This window comes from Pleurodeles waltl, chromosome 8 (assembly GCF_031143425.1).
Source record: "Pleurodeles waltl isolate 20211129_DDA chromosome 8, aPleWal1.hap1.20221129, whole genome shotgun sequence".
NCBI lineage: Eukaryota > Metazoa > Chordata > Amphibia > Caudata > Salamandridae > Pleurodeles > Pleurodeles waltl.
In genome coordinates this window covers 400,684,260-400,700,902 of record NC_090447.1, presented here as the reverse complement: position 1 = coordinate 400,700,902, position 16,643 = coordinate 400,684,260, and the positions used below count along the sequence as shown (strand labels likewise).

Sequence of the window (16,643 nt, the reverse complement as noted above, 5' to 3'; positions counted from 1 at the left end):
TAAACTGGCTGACTTTCTTCACAAAACTATCCCTAAGGTAAGGCAAATTCAGCCAGTGGGTCCCACTGCTTATTCAGTTTCCTCCAGAAACATGGCTGTTTTCATCTCCCTCTAAACTCCAAAAGAGGCGCTCAGTGTCTTTGCTGGGTAGTAATGTGGTATGATATTTTGATTTCTGATTTCACCGATTTAGAGCTGGAGGAGCTCAAATTGATGTTATTTGTTTCTCAAATTGCAGTTATTTTTTCTCAAAAGTAGGGGGAAAGCTCATTAGTAGCCAGTAGAATTGGCTGTGGAATCCTTGAATCAATTTATCCTTGCTGAAATTCCACATCAACCTACTGGAAAAAGAATTATAGAAAGATAGTAGATAATTAGAAGAAGCAAAGTGCTCCTCCCTTGGTGGCCCCACCTGGCAGGCGCTTTGTCCAAGGACATGAGGAGTACTGCACCTAACGTTTATACCACTGTAAGACTACAATCACATATGTATGATGCTTACACTTAAATGATAAGCCAAACCATCTGTCCAGGTTGAATCATCACTAGGGCGCCCTGGCCCTTTGAAGACCAAAGCCATCTCACCTAAAGCAGGACCTTCACTTGACCTCCTATTATGGAGAGGTGTGTGCTCTATGTATGTGTGTGTATGTGCCTACCCCCTGACTCAAGTGTATGTGTGTCTGTGTGTGTGTGTGTGGCTACCTTCTGACTCATGTCAACCAACATTGAATGTATTGTTGGTAGAAGCGTGTGTCTGCATTTGTGTGAGTACACACAAGTAACCCTTTTAGAAGCCATGTGTTTGGTGGTGTGAATATGAAGGTTGTACTGAATGTATGAGACACCCAATATTGGTGCTGGACCATTGGGAGCTCTGAAACCAGCACTCAGTTTGCAAGTAACTAGTAACAAATGGTTTCCTAAGCAATTAGTGATGATCTCAAGTAAGTCAATTAAGGCATGTTGTACAGAGCAACACTGAGGCCCTCCTTATGATCTCAGCGGTAAAACCCGCTGAGATCAGCGCTGGCGGTCAATAGAAGACCGCCAGCGCGACTACTCCCCCGCCGGCTGTATAATGTTTTCCCCGCTGGGCCGGCGGGCGGAAACAGTGTTTCCACCCACCGGCCCAGCAGGAAAAAGGGCTATAACATTGACAGCAGCTCCAAATGGAACCGCTACCAATGTTGGTGTGCGGCAGGTGCAGCAGCACCCGTCATGCAGATCACTGCCCGTAAATCGGGCAGTGACCTACGTAATGGGGCACTGCACGGGCCCCTGTACTGCCCATGCCAAGTGCATGGGCAGTGAAGGGGTCCCCAGACGGGCCCCAAATCGCCCCAAGATACAGATTGTGCCAGCCTTTCCCTGGCAGTGTGACCCGCCGGGAAAAAGCTGACGGAATGGGTATTATTATCCGGAGGCAAGCGCTGCTTGTAGCGCTGCCCTGTCGGATTACCGGTGGCGGTGTCTTCCGCCGTGGGGTTTTGGCCGGTTCATTATATGGCGGTCTGGGCCCTGGGTATTTACCGCCACCGCCGGCATGGCGGCCCAGACCGCCATGTACATAATGAGCCCCAGAGTGTTGTCATACAGAGCTTTCTGGATTCACCAAAAAGTCTGCTTTTCAGAAAATATCTGATACTGTTAAGTTCCTTAAGATGTAAACTTATCACGCATGAAAACCTCAGAGTAAATGATCTCCCTGCTCTAGTGTTTCCCAAACCATCGCTAACATAGACTGTTTTGTCCTGGCCTCAGTCTCTTCTATCACCTAAGTAAAGTACGATATGCACTAACCTTTTTATTGGTACTAGTGTAGAAGCGTGCATAGTGCAAGATTTGCAAAAAAGTGTTTGACTTTGGTTCATTTTTGGTTCTTTTGTAAAATATGTACATGAGAACATCTTTAATGAGCAATCATTGCAGGCACTGACGGAAATGGGGAAGAAGTGTTTTGCAGGATAAATATGTGACATCACTCAAGATTGCTTAGGGTATGTACTACTCAGAAATGTGTAGTTTAGCTATGTTTTCAAAGTTAAGATAATATAAAAGCTAGCAAACCCAACAATTCCAAAGTTCAGAAGATTCTTTTTTGAAAAAATACACATTTTATAGGACCGAAGGTCTGGTCACCCTTTTCCCTGTGTCTCATGTTAACCAATAAATACAGGGTCACTGATTTAGCTTGGAAAATGAGGAAACATATATAAAGATGTAACGTTTGCTGTGTGAAGTAAATCTTTGCAGATCTCAGTCATTTTTTTAGGCAGGAGACTTCAGTTCTTCGACACAGTGGCAATAAGCTGGAACAGGACAACTCAGATTTATTTGACATGGTGGCAGTTGTGTCCTTTCCCCTTTTGAAATGCTAATTTCTTGAAAACGGCTAAACAGTTTAGGGTAGGAGGGGTCACTTACACCTGTCCTCACACAATGCAGTCTCCGACCCCCTGGTGAGTGTCTGGGGCCTGACCTGGGCAAGGCAGGATTTCACATTCAAAAGACTCTTTGCTTTTAAGTAGGCTTACTTCAAAGGAGAAATTGGGTGTAAGAAGGGCACCCAAAACCACAGACTCTAGAAACCCTTCTGGAAACAAGAAGAATGTCTGCCTGGAGAAGAGCTGAGGGAGAAGAGCTGCCTTGCCTGTGACTGTGCTTTGTGGAGCTATCCTGCAGTTGCAGCTTCTGCCACAGTAAGAGGGCAAAGACTGGGCTCTGTGTGCCTTCCATCTTGAGAAGAAATCTCCAAGGGCTTGATTTAGAGGTTGCCTCCTGTTGTTTGAAGTCTCAGGGACAGCAAAGACTTCTCTCTGCCAGCACCTGGTGTCTCTGGAGAGACTCCTACTTTGCTCTGTGGTGCCCATCCAGTTCCTGGGACCCTGAAAGGAGAAGCTGGCAGCCTAGGAGGAAGAAATCCACACACAGAGTGCTGTGCAGAGAAAAGATGGACGCGACTCCGATCTGCGGCTGGAGAAACGACGTGCCGCCGGCTCCACAGCTGGGAAACGACGCTCGCAGGAAACGCGACCGAAGAATCGACGCACGGAGCAGGAAAAACAACGTGCAGCATCGCTGACGGAGGCTGGGAGATCACAACCTGCGCTGCTGGGTTTTCGGATGATCGAGCTGCTGGATTTCTGACTCAAGTACCGATGTGCATGGAAAAACAATGCAAGGCCTGCCCGAACCCGAGAGTGCTGACCGGATCGACGCATCGCTGTCCTGTGGAGAAAAGAAATGATGCGCCTCGACCCGGCGAAAGGAGAAACGACACACGGTCCCGCTCGTGAGTGGAATCAATGCCTCGCAAGCCCTTTTTGACGCGCACTCGCCCGTGTGGGGTTATTTTTGATGCACCCATGGTACTTTTTCACGGTGACAGCGTAAGTGTGTGTTTGAAACTACTTAAAGACTCTCTTTGATTTTTAATTGATAACTTGACTTGTGTATTGTGGATTTTTGTTGTTTTGGTCTTGTTTTGTTTAGATAAATATTTCCTATTTTTCTAAACTGGTGTTGTGTCATTTTGTAGTGTTTTCATTAAGGTACTGTGTGTGTTGGTACAAATACTTTACACCTAGCACTCTGTAGTTAAGCCTACTGCTCTGCCAAGCTACCAAGGGGGTAAGCAGGGATTAGCTGAGGGTGACTCTCTTTTACCCTGACTAGAGTGAGGGTCCTTGCTTGAACAGGGGGTAACCTGACTGTCAACCAAAGACCCATTTCTAACAACCCAAAAATATAGATTACCAAAATCTTAATCTTACATGAATATCTCCAACCCAAAATGTCGACTTGCACCAAATTCACCCATTAAGCAATAGCTGACGAATATGGGAGATTTAGAGTTAAAATTGTAAATTTCTTTAATCCTAAAATATGTGATATGTGAGTGTTGTTGAATTCAGAAATTAAATACAGAACCGCACTTTGGTAGAGAGGTATTTATATTTGTAGAAATCAAAAAATTTTAGGCATATGTTTTTGCAAAAGATGTGTTTGCATACTATATTTTCACATGGATCAAAGGTTCTTGGTAGTTCTCTGCCCTGGCAGCACCCGTGACCATGCCTAGATCAGACAAGATTCTGCTTCTCTCTCTTCTGCATTCATCTTCCAGAAATGTCAAACATTTTTGTATCCCAGAAGCTGGGAAAATGCTGGAGAAAATGCTGTTCCTAAAAGTTTCTTTTGTTTCTTTGTAGTAACTTTCTTTGTCATTATTTTTTGTAATCATTTTAATTTTTCTTTAAGTGGGAATGCCAATATCACAATTATATTCTTGTTACCACTAATTTAATATAGTTTATCTCAATATTAATGTTTCTTTAAAGATTTGTTATCAGTAGTTGATAAACCTTAAGTATTAAAAGATAACATGAATATTTTAAAATGGGGTAAGGAATGGTATTGGTGATGGAGTTTATAAACCTCTTTACCTCATAGCAATTATATCCATAATTTCACATTTTGGTGTGTGGCTTATAGGTTAGAAGTGGCATATTCAAGTATGTAGGGGTGGAGTTCAGAGGAAGTTTCAGGGAGTAGTGAGTAGCATTCTCACTAAATAAAATATCATAGTAATATAATGCCAAGGGTATCAGCCGCAGAGGGGGAGAGATGTATAGATAGTGCCAGACTACTCAAACAAGCAGCAAATTAGGTGTTATTGCCGGTGAGGGGAAGAACAAAATGCCAGTCTGCCAAGAGTGCACTACTTACATGGTGCTGCCAAATACATCTGAGTAGCCCCTATCTCAAAGTGCTTGTCTCACCCAAGCTAAAAAACAATGGTGTATAGAAATAGAAAACTTACCACAAAAGCGCGAGGAGCCTCAGGATCTCTCAGGTCCGAGCTGTAGCAATGGAACCGGCCCCCAGTCTTGTTGGAAAGCTCATACAGAAACTGGTTTGCCTCTGTATCATCACAGTTGAATGAAATGGTATGAATAGGAACCTGAATTTGTAGCTGGATTTGAGCCATTATGGTTTCCGTAGGCTGTATTAGAGAATAAGGGGAAAAAACATGCATGCTAGTTAAAAGTTACTTACATAAATATTTTCACATAAACGGCATCCTAAAGGATCGCATTTATATCACCTTTAACTATTTATGTTTGTGTTGTTCAATGCAGACATGTTCTAAGCTTTCTTACATCTCCATGACATTAGTAGTTGTTGATCCCAACCTCACTTGCCCTTCCCTTATTTTTTCAAACCATTTTCTTCAAGCAAAGTATGGAGTAAAGTAAAACAAACCCCCCAAACATTTTACCTTTACACCCTTATGTTGCTGGCTTTAGCATTCTGTGCACTTTACCACTGATAACCAGTGCTAAAGTGTTTGTGTTCGCTCCCTGAAACCTATTTTACTTATAAGTCCCTAGTAAAGTGGTATACCATCTACTCAGGGACTTTAAATTAAATGGCACAAGTAGGCCTTCAAATGCAGCCTGCCTGCAGTTTTACACTGCCCATTCAACTTAGCAATAAAACTCCCTTGCCAAGCTGTAAACTCCGCTTCTATTGCATGCAAGTCACCTCTAAGATAGGCCTTAGGTAGCCCATAGGGCAGAGTGTATTGTAATTTTAAAGATTGAACACGCACTTTTAGGTTTCAAACCTCCTGGTAGTGAAAAATTCCTAAATTCGTTTTTCACTACTGTGAAGTCTAACTCTTCCATAGGATACCATTGGGTTGCCTTACTACATTTGATACGTGCTAACGTTTAACTGAGAACAGGTAGACATTTCATGTTTGGTGTCTGAGAAATTGTAATTAAAATTCCTCTTTAATGGTAAAGTGGGAGTTTAAGTTGCAATTTTGAAAATGCTACTTTTAGAAAGTTGGAATATTTCTACCCTAACTATTTGGTTACTGCAGCCTGTTCCTGAGTCACACGAGTGGGTGTAGCTGACAGATGGACTTTGTTTATTCCTCCCAGACAGCCATACAACAGAGAGATTAGTTGTGCCTGGATGGGCCATCAAGTGGCAGGATGGCGAGGCACAGCTGGGCACATACCCACTTGCAAATGAATAGGTTGCGCTCTGCCTTCATACACAGGATTTGTCACACCTGCATTGTTCATGCAGTCAGCTTGGAGCCAGGGCAGGCAAGTCAGGAAACTTTAAGCACTTCAAAGGGAATTCTCTAGAAACTTCTCCTACTTCAAAGGAGACACCTAATGCTGAACCCAGAACTACTAGAGTGACTGCAAGGGCTAGTTAGCTGGCCTCCTCATCAGAGCCTCAGGGACAGAAAAGACTCCAGCCATCTTAAACCTGCACGTAGACCCAGTCTGAGTGAGTCCATGCCCCCGCCAAGTGGTGCCCCTCCAGTCCTGGAACTCCTGGTGGTGGTGCTAAAGGTGTATAGATAGCAAAAATAAACATTTGGGGTCTCATAATTTTTTGGGCTAAGAAGTGCTCTGAGAAGCAAAAGGAGAATGGGACCAAACTGCTCGTCTACCCGCTAAGGTGCATTGGCGGTCGGCCTTTGCGTCAGCTCCTGTTACTTTCTTCTCCACAGCAGCAGTTCTTCACCAAAGACGTATCCAGCCTCCTGGAACTCTTGCCAGCTACAGCCTTGTCTCTCTGAAGATTTTTGACTTCCAAAAAAGTGACTAAGTCTGCACATAAAAAATTTCACTGTGACTTCATCCAGCAGCTCCCTGACGACAACGCTCTCTCCTCCTCACTCTGCAAAACGTAACATTCTCAGACAATTTTCTTCAAATTTTCTTCTAAGACTGAAGGTAAGCGCTGGCCGGGCAAAATCCACTTTTTGTATCCAACATGTGCTCCATTGCGGTCAGACATATTTTTTATCTTTGACCCAGTCTTGCGTGACTAGATGTCTATGGTTGGCCCTTTGATCTATAAGGCGCTGGTTTTTACTTTAAACTTTACCAATTCATAACTTTGGTTCTACTAGTTGGAGTTTAGCTGTTTTAGTGTCAAATAATGTATCAAAATGTACTCTCTTTTTCTAAACTGGTGCAGGATGTATCTTGTGTTGTGATTTCACTTGCTGCATAAATACTTTACACATTGCCTCTAAGTTAAGCTTGACTGCGTTGATGTTAAGCTACCAGAGTGTTCAGCACAGATTCATTTAGTGACTTTTGTGGTTCATCCTAAAGGGGGCTGTGGCTGTTGCTTGAGCGGTGTCAACACCCCACTCAAACAACAACGTTATTCCTTACACAGGAAAAGATAGATATAACGTTATGGTGTCATGAAGCCATAACTTCAAGACAATACCAGACTGGAGAGTCTGACTTCGGCCCAAACCTGTCTGAGGATGTGTGCATCAATCATACAAAACAACCATTTGAATTAACCATCATAATTTTTATTATTTAAATTACATCAGTAGGGACAGACTGATGCTAAACAGAGGAAGACAAATTGACTTAAGGACTTTAAGGAGTCATCTCACAAGAAATTTTTGAGCTTTTCTGTGGCTCCATTTTGCATACTCTTATGTGCCTTTGTTCCTTGGCACCAAAATATCTAAAATGGGAAAGTAATGAGAATATTCAGGGAACATTCATATACAGTTTAAACACACAGAAAGAACTGTTCCCTCTTTGCACTTTTGCTAATTGTCTGTCACAAAAGCATGTAAGAGTTTGTAAAAGAGTACTCTTCTGGTACCACTTCCCATACTCATATGCTTTTGTGAATCAGTCCCTAAGTGTCCAAAGAAGACTACTATTGTTGGATTTGAGTAAGTGTATACATTTTGGGAATACCTCCTCTTATTAAGTCAGTATGTAAAATGGTTGGATAAAAGAGCAACATTGTATGTAGCAACTTTTAAAATAGGTCTGCAATTGCAGTTATAGTAGGCATTATTCTATCAATGATACATTGGTTTGGATTTTGGATAAAAACAAAATGCTAAGGCCCTCATTCACACAACAGATTTGCTGGGCTATAAAATCGCCGTCATGTAAATCCATTATCTCACCTTAGAGATCTCCCCTAGGACTATTTTTTGTGCAATTCTCAGTTTTTCAGAACAGAATGAGGTAAAACATATTGAAATGGCTTTACTGCAAATATTTCCCTAACTTTTTATATGGTTCTAAAGTGATTTCCCCATACAAAATCCTACAAGAGAAACTAGCGAAGGGAAAAGTCCTCAGTGGAATAGGGCCACATGATTTGTCATCCAGATTCAGGTGCAAAGACTCTGAATTTGTTCTGCAACCTGAAACCTGCAACGAGGGCCTAAATCATTATAGGTCATGTCCGTCTCAGTACAGACCCTCCATCTAGGCCAGAATACAGTCATTAGATTTAGGGATCTGGTCAAGGCAAGCAGGCCAGTCGTCTGCTATTCTGACCCTTGTCCACCATAAATCTTCAAGTTAGTTAATTGCGGGAATCTTTCCTGATGACCTAAAACATTCATGCATATGCCCATTAAAGAAAACAAATCTGGACCAGCATGACTCCAACAACTACAGACCAATTAGAAATGGCTTTTTCTGGGCAAACTGATAGAAGAGCAGCATTCGCCCAGATGCCACAATTCATTGAAGAGAACTCCATACTTTCACACTACCAGACAGGATTCCGCTCAGGAAAGGGTAAGAATATGCCTTCATCACCATGGGCCTGATTCTAACTTTGGAGGACGGTGTTAAACCGTCCCAAAAGAGGCGGATATACCACTTACCGTATTACGAGTCCATTATATCCTATGGAACTTGTAATACGGTAGGTGGTATATCTGCCACTTTTGGGACGGTTTAACACCGTCCTCCAAAGTTAGAATCAGGCCCCATGTGTGCTGACTTTTAAAAAACACAGTAGACTTCACTGGGTTCACTGCACTACTTCTCGTGGACCTCTCAGCTGCCTTCAACACAGTTGACCATGAGGCTCTAATACAAAGACTCTACGAAGCAGCCAGAGAGGGGACTGTTCTTGACTGGATCACTTCCTACCTTCAAACCAGAATCAATAAATTTCAGCTCACATGCTATAACTATGCAAATGACACAAAAATACTCCTTAAAGTGGAACGTCCCAAAGACATTGGAAACATAAACATCTTCAATTGTTTCAGAGCCGTTGATCGGTGGATGACATGGAGCCCTCTCAAACTGAATGCTTTCAAAATTAAAATACTAACATGTGGCAACTGGAAAAATTATGAGACACTCTGTGCCTGGCCAGATGATCTGGGACCAACTCCTACAGTATCTAAGGAAGTAAGAAACATTGGAATTACCATAGACTCCAAGTTATCAATGAGTGCCTAAGTGGACAAATTAGCAAGATCAAGTTTCATTACTGTGAAAACTCTGCGACACATCTTCCCCCACCTGGGATTTCCACATAAGGTCCAGGCTATTATCTCTCTTTTACTGTCTAAACTGGTTTACACCAATGCATCTACCACGATTTACCTTTATCAACTATGATAAGACATAAACCAGATTCAGAACTCTGACACTAGCCTACTCTTACATGTAAAGCCATAAGCCCACACCTCACCTGCCTTGAAGGCCCTACATTGGTTACTGGTCACCAGAAGTCACCACCTTCAAACTGCTTTGTATCACCCACATAGCAATACATGGAACAGGACTTATTTTCATCACAAATAAAATCCCCAAACACATTCAACAGAGGAACCTCCGCTCCAGATTGTCAATTTGCCTCAAAAACCCACCATATAAGAAAAAAACAAAGGTGGCACATCCTTCTCCGTCGAAGAAGCCAAACTATGGAAATCATTACCATAAAACATATGATCACGAATAACTATCTTATCTTCAAAAGACTACTCAAGAGATGGCTCTTTCTTACATAGCCACCATACTCAATAACTAATGTACAGCATATACCTGTGTATATAAACATTTATAATTTGATTGTATGTATGTATTTAGATGTGTGTATTTCTTTGTACATATATGTATATATATATTTTTAAATGTATAAATACTCTTTAGGACTGCTTAGTAAATGTATATGTTACTTATTGTTATACACACACACACACACACACACACAGATACATATATAAATAATCTACTGCAGGTTGCCAGTGGGTAGTTATAGTTAGAACCTAATTTCCATAGGAAAAATGTTTTTGCTTTACCAATAACTTTGGTGGCGTTCGACGAATCTTCACAAATATTTCAAAATTATTATGACAGTCTGTTCAGCTGCTTTATTTAAAGTTTCAGGGTGATTCACCAAACAGGTGCTGAGAAAAAGGTGGGTCCCAAAATGCTTTTCCCCCCATAGGAATTTTGAACACGCCTACACCCCAAACCACGGGAATTACACCAAGTTTGGCAGAGAGGTAGACTTTGGTCCAGATAGCGACCTTTTTGTTATTTGGTGTAAATGTAAATCTGTTCAGTAGTTTCGGAGATATTAAAGGAAAAAAAAAGTTTGTATAACTGGACAGTTGGTGTTCAGATATGCTCTGATTGGCCAATTCAAAGGGGGCTAGTCAATCCTGATTGGTTGGTGACAACCCAAACAATATGTTTTTGGCAGCCATTACAAGACTCTGTGACTTGATCTCTGTGTCCTGAAAATTAATTACAAAATATGTAATTGGCCAGGGTGAGCACACCCAGACCCCAAAGTGCATATATGGAGTTCCCAAATGGACCCCCCTTTATTTTCTGGCCACAACATGGACAATATGCTGTGGCAGCACTTACAGGACTCTGAGGCATGGACCCCACTGAAACGCATTAAGGTTCACAAAAAGGAGAACGTATAAAGGGTGGTTACAATATAAATAATTTGTTGATGGTACCATACTAATTTTAGGAATTGTGGTGTGTTCCAAGGTGATTTTACCTTTTGAAAAAGCCTTTTCCTGTGATTTCATAAATCATGTTTGAGAGAAAACTCTTTCCTCATGATTTTCACATAGAGGTTATGGAAGGTGCTCCAGAAACTAAAATGAGAACACATTTTCTAGAAATTCACACTATCTTTCTCAGCCATATGAGAATTGTCTGACATTCTTAGTAAAACATGTACTTCCAGCAGGAGCAGCCTGTCAGTTGATTCCCTTGTGTTCTACTGCAGCCTCCCAGAGTGTTCTAAAGAACAAATAGTGCGCTAACAGTCTTACTTATGACAAAAGTGTGTAAAAAGAAAAATTAGGACACATTTTATAGTGAGTTCTAAAATATCTTCCTCTTCTATTCCATTAAAGCATTCTGACATGCAGACTAAACATGCACTTTTAACACAAGCAGCAGACTGCCAACTTCCCCAGTGTTCTAAGGAGCAACTAGAGTGCTAACATTCTAAATTAATGCCAAAAGTGTGACATCTAAAACCCATTTTGAGGTCATCAAAGTGGAAAACTGAAAGCATTTTCTACTCAAGATACTGCAGTAAACAAAGAGATTCGAGAGCTTCATAATAAATAAGTCTCCCAAGATGGCCAACAGAGAAAAAAAATCTAAAGTAGCACAAATATCACCCAAATGCAGCCCATTATAGCCCAATGACAGAAGTGGGGAAAACACTTAGGCCCATATTTATACTTTTTTAGCGCCGCATTTGCGCCGCTATTCGACGCTAAAATGGCGCAAACTTACAAAATACAATTGTATTTTGCAAGTTTGCGCCGCTTTTGCGTCTAAAAATTACGCAAATGCGGTGCAAAAAAAGTATAAATATGGGCCTTACTTTTTTGATTTTTTGCAGTTTTAAATGGAGTGAACTTGACCTGAAGTTATAGGAGTGCTTTACATGAGCATCAGTTACATTACTCAAGGACACATTCATATTTTTTTTAGGCATGGGGAGATTAAGGGCCTCATTATGAAGATGACGGTCTGGACCACCATGCCGGCGGTGGCGGAAATTACCGCCATTGGCATGGCAGTCCGGACCACCATATAATGTACCACTGCCAGGCTACTGCCACCAGGCAATAGCGGAGTTCCTTCTCCGACAGGGCAGCGTTGCAAGCTGCGCTGCCCGCCGGATAATGTACCTGTTTTCCCCCAGCCTTTCCCTGCCGGTTTATGCTGCCAGAGAAAAACTGACAGAATGGGTGCTCCGGGGTCCCCCTGAGAGCCTCTGCACTGCCCATGCACTTAGCATGGGCAGTGCAGGGGCCCCCGTGCACAGCCCCGTTGCGCATGTCACTGCCCGATTTACAGGCAGTGATATGCGCGACGGGTGCTGCTGCACCTGCTGCACTGCTACATAGCCGACGGCTCCATCTGGAGCCGTCGGCAATGTACAGGCCCTGCATTCCACTGTGCCGGAGTGTTGTTTATTTGTCAGGGTCTTCAAAGTGCTGGCAGTCGTTGTTTCGACCGTCAGCACCGAACGGCGAGTTCATAATGAGGGCCTAAGTGATTTGCCCAGAATCACAGGATGTCAGGCTAATGCCGAAACTCAAACTTGTTTTCCCACTTGCAAAGTCTGCAGCTCTAGCTGTAACACCACACTCTCTCTCCTAAGTGTAACACATAATCAAATGATCAACTGGATAAAAATACATAAAGACAGAAAATCATTTAAAAGTGCTTTGATGCTATTTGAGAACTCAGAAAATATGTCCCTATTATAGTTTTTTAGAGCACTAACCATAATTTATATGGAAATAAGACACTCTCAGTTTTTATCAATTCTAAAGAAAATGCTTTAGGTAATACAGTTTTGATTACATCAAGATGATGTCAGGCATGCCACACTTTTGTAATAAATATAGAATGTTAACAATCTAGTTGTTCATTAGAATACTCTTCAGAGGCAGAGGTCAGGGGTGAGGACACAGATAATTGAGGGCAGGGAGTAGGGTGCAGAGGCAACAAGTTGACCACGCTGGGCAGGCGAGAGGGGCAGTCCCACCACAGCAGTCCATGGAGGTCAGAGGAATGGGGGGGCAGGTGCAACAAATCAACCATGCAGGACAGGCAAGAGAGGCTGAGGCAATATAACAGACCATTGAGGGCAGAAGGAAGAGACAGTGGCAGTACAATCAGACATGTTAACAGACCCGATTCAGGCAGGAGACTCCCAAATTTTTTAAGCCCCAGATGGCTTTCATTTATTTGTCTCCTGCCTAATATCTCTTCTTTTTCAGTGTAAGTCAATGGGGAAAATTAATTCCCCGTTTTCTTTTTTTCAAAGTCTCCCTCTTACCAAGTTCAAAATGTTGGCAAGTATGGTGCATTGGATCACAGCGGGCAGGAGCAATGGGGTAGGGACATGGACTTCAATAACAGACGGCAGGAGGGAGACGGGCAGGGACACCAAACTGACCTTACAGGGCAGGGGTCAGGGGTTCCAGCAGCACAATACACCACACATGGCAAGCAGGGCAGCAGCACAGCACAACAGACCATGGAAAGGGAGGGACAGGGCCATGTGCATGGACAACAGAGAGCAGAAGGGAAAGAGGGAGGGGCAGGAAGTTGACCAACGTGGGTCCCTTGCTCGCTGCGCCACTGGATTCAAGCTAGCCTGGCTGATGAAGGGTGATTCCCTGAAACCGGTCCCAGGATGCTTGTTTCCTGTCCAGGGAGGACCTTCCCTAGCAGTTCGGGCTGGACTGTTCCCATGGGGAACAGGGTCAAGACTGATATGCATATGGCTGGGTCCAAACTGGGGAGAAGTGGCAAGCAAAATAACAATGGATTAAACCCAGATTTGTGACTGTGGGTGAGTGTTTGAAAAGTTTCAACACTCTGTCCATCATTTTATTTTGTTTTGTGATGTTGCAAGTTATAGTTACCTTAGGGCCCTGAGGTCAACCACCCAATAAGCTGCCAACACTGCACCGTGCACAGCCTTTGCCCGTGCACAGGAGGGGTAGCCCACAAGGCCTGACCTGCAGCCAGTCCCTGTGGCCAACCCCCTTCACCAAACAACCCTACTAGGCACACAGCCCTTTGGCCTCTGCCTATCACTGTGTGTGAGAATAGGGTTAAGAGGGTGTATCTGGGGGTTGGAGTGGCTGTGAGAGTCTCTGTATGGATGTGGCATGCATCAGTGTCTTAGTGGGTGCGTTGGTGTCCACGCAGGTCTGTGAGTTGGTGCATGAGGGCGTCACTGGCACTGTGAGTGTGTGTGTGTGACAGTCTGAGTGGGTCTCTGAGTGGGTGTATGAGTGTCTGAGTGGGTCTATGAGTGGGTGCTTGAGGGTCTAAGTGGGGCCTCATGGCTGCGGCTGAAACACGTCAGTTTGGACTGAAGTGGGTGAATAAAATACATATTGCAGCAAGGTGGTGTCTGACTGGTGGATTCAAGGAGTATATTTTCGTGGGTTTCCAGGACCTGACACGGACCACGCACTCTGTGCACAGAGGATCCAGATTTTTGAAGTGCAAAATATCAATATAGGTTTTATATAAGCTATTTGAGAAGATGCTTATGGGTCTCTGTTTTTTTATTATTTATCACAATAGGTAAATAGTATACCATTGTTTCTACAAGTGCTTCACTATTTATATATTGAGGAAAATACAACATAAAAAAATATATTAGTTATAAAAATTCACAAATAAAACAGCATTACTTGACAGTGTGTGTTTATAAAATACTACTTTAAATCACAATAGATTATCTTCCTTATATGTGTATACCCTCTCCATGCACTTATATATCTATGTATTTGTTACTTTACTCCTTCTGTAGAAGGGAAAAACATGTAACTCTATCCAATGCGCTACTCTGTCGCATCCTATACCTTTCTTAATGTATCTTCTGCCACCACTCTCTGACTCATTCCAAACCTCAGACAACTACTATGATCTCCAAAATAACCCTTTCTAGACTTTCCATACAGGTATGAATACACACATAAAAATGTTGTCAACAGTTTAAACACCTGAAGCAACATGTGTGGCTCTGAAGCAGGTGGAGTTATTTTTGCAAACTATATACCAATAAGGAAGCAGTTCAAGTAAGAGTTTTTAATTATCTGCAATTGATAAACAATAATGCAAGGCATTTACTTGCCTTTAGAGAACATTTATATGATTGTTTACATTTATAATGCACACATCTAAGCAGAAAGTAATAAAATCATTTTATCTGGAAAAATACCAACAGGAATAGTGGGATGTTGAAATTCTTGATCTGGAATAAGACCATCAACAACAGTAGGATACAATGTTTTCATTGTAGCAAAATGAACAACCATTAAAGGACATTGAAAAAGAAAAAAAACAGTTGCAGACTATAATGTTAGTGTATGCATTTTCTTCACGACCACCTCTGAATTTTCACCTTTTTCTGGACACTATTTTTGCTGGTATTAGAACTTTGTGCACTGTGAAGCAGCTCTTTGGTGCCACAGTGTCTGTTCTTTGTCCCGAAATCTACTGTTAATACTGATTTCTCCCAGTTGGTCTATTTAATTTCCCTGTGAGGCTATATTAAATAGCACTAAATATGCAGTAATGGCATGGGAATGAAATGCCATATGTGGACCTCAGTTTGTATTTACATCACCCATATATATGACAACATATATGACTACAAGGAACACCATTGTGTTCTGGCTGGGTGATGTTTAAAGTCACTTCTGTAACACATGGAAGGGAACAGCACCTTTCCATGTAGGAAACCCTATCGTTATATATCAAATGTGGGCCTAATATGTGAAAAAAACTGTCACACTGTGTATCTGAAATAGGTGCCCTCACAATGACTGAAGGATTAAAAGTTTTTTTTCCTTTGAAGAGATATAGGCTAGATCTTCTATAGGCAGTCCTGAGAGTGATTAAAATATTTATTTCACATCTCAGCTTCGGAAAATGCTTGACAATAATTCAAAGTTATTAATTTAGTTTTCAAAATCAGATTTAATGGTGAAAGTTGATTTTTGATACCTTCAGTAGAAAGGTAACTTTATAAAAGTGTATCTGAGCTGCCTGCACTTTCTTAAAACATGTTCTGCCACCTCATCTCCTCCATAGGCTGAAACACATTGCTGGCAGGATATGAATGTCCCAGAGCTCTTGAGGACAATGTTTTGGTCTCTAGGTCTGGGAAGGCAGGGGTGTTGTCAACAACTTAACACTTTGCAGGAGTTAATCATCTGGGGTGGGGGTGGTAGAGGGCAGTTGACCTAAACACTTCTTCTTTTGACTTGCTGATCCCAACTGGTTGATAACTGATCTGCTCACATTCATTACCCGGGCCCTCCTAGACCCTTTGGCTCCAACCCCAGCAGGAAAGAGAATCAGTTTGGACCCCGGCAGAGGTGAGGAAAGTTCATCTAAATAGGGGAGTGGCTTGCCTGGAGTTTTTTTTAGAATGAAGTAGAGTTTAGTCTACTTGGATTTAGGGCTTCTGGGAATTTACACAGTAAAGTGAAGAGCAAATGCCACAAAAGAAAGTGGGCTTCAAACAAGAAAGTAGAAAGGATTTGGTAAGGAACATTCTCCAATCACTGGCTAGTACACTGGATAAGACTTAGCACCATTTCTATAGAACATTCCTGGTGCTGGGTGGAACACACCTGAAGAAGGAGACCCTGATGGAAGAAAGAAGACTACTGATGGGACCCAGGGACTGGAACAATATCCCTCGGTCAAGTGGTTGACCTCCTGTTTGCCTGTTCAGGGGGCACAGAATCAGTAGGACTCTTCATTTCAAAAGGGGCAGCT

General features: G+C 42.4%; 1 protein-coding gene across 3 annotated transcripts in view; it reads right to left on the bottom strand.

Annotated features, from left to right (window-relative positions):
* VWA3B (von Willebrand factor A domain containing 3B) overlaps positions 1–16,643 on the bottom strand; it is an 829,217-nt gene that overhangs the window by 571,902 nt on the left and 240,672 nt on the right. For all 3 annotated transcript variants that reach the window (XM_069204269.1, XM_069204271.1, XM_069204270.1), the window contains one exon: positions 4,826–5,008. In XM_069204269.1, the coding sequence (XP_069060370.1) occupies positions 4,826–5,008 (183 nt within the window). The remainder of the gene's footprint in view (positions 1–4,825; positions 5,009–16,643) is intronic.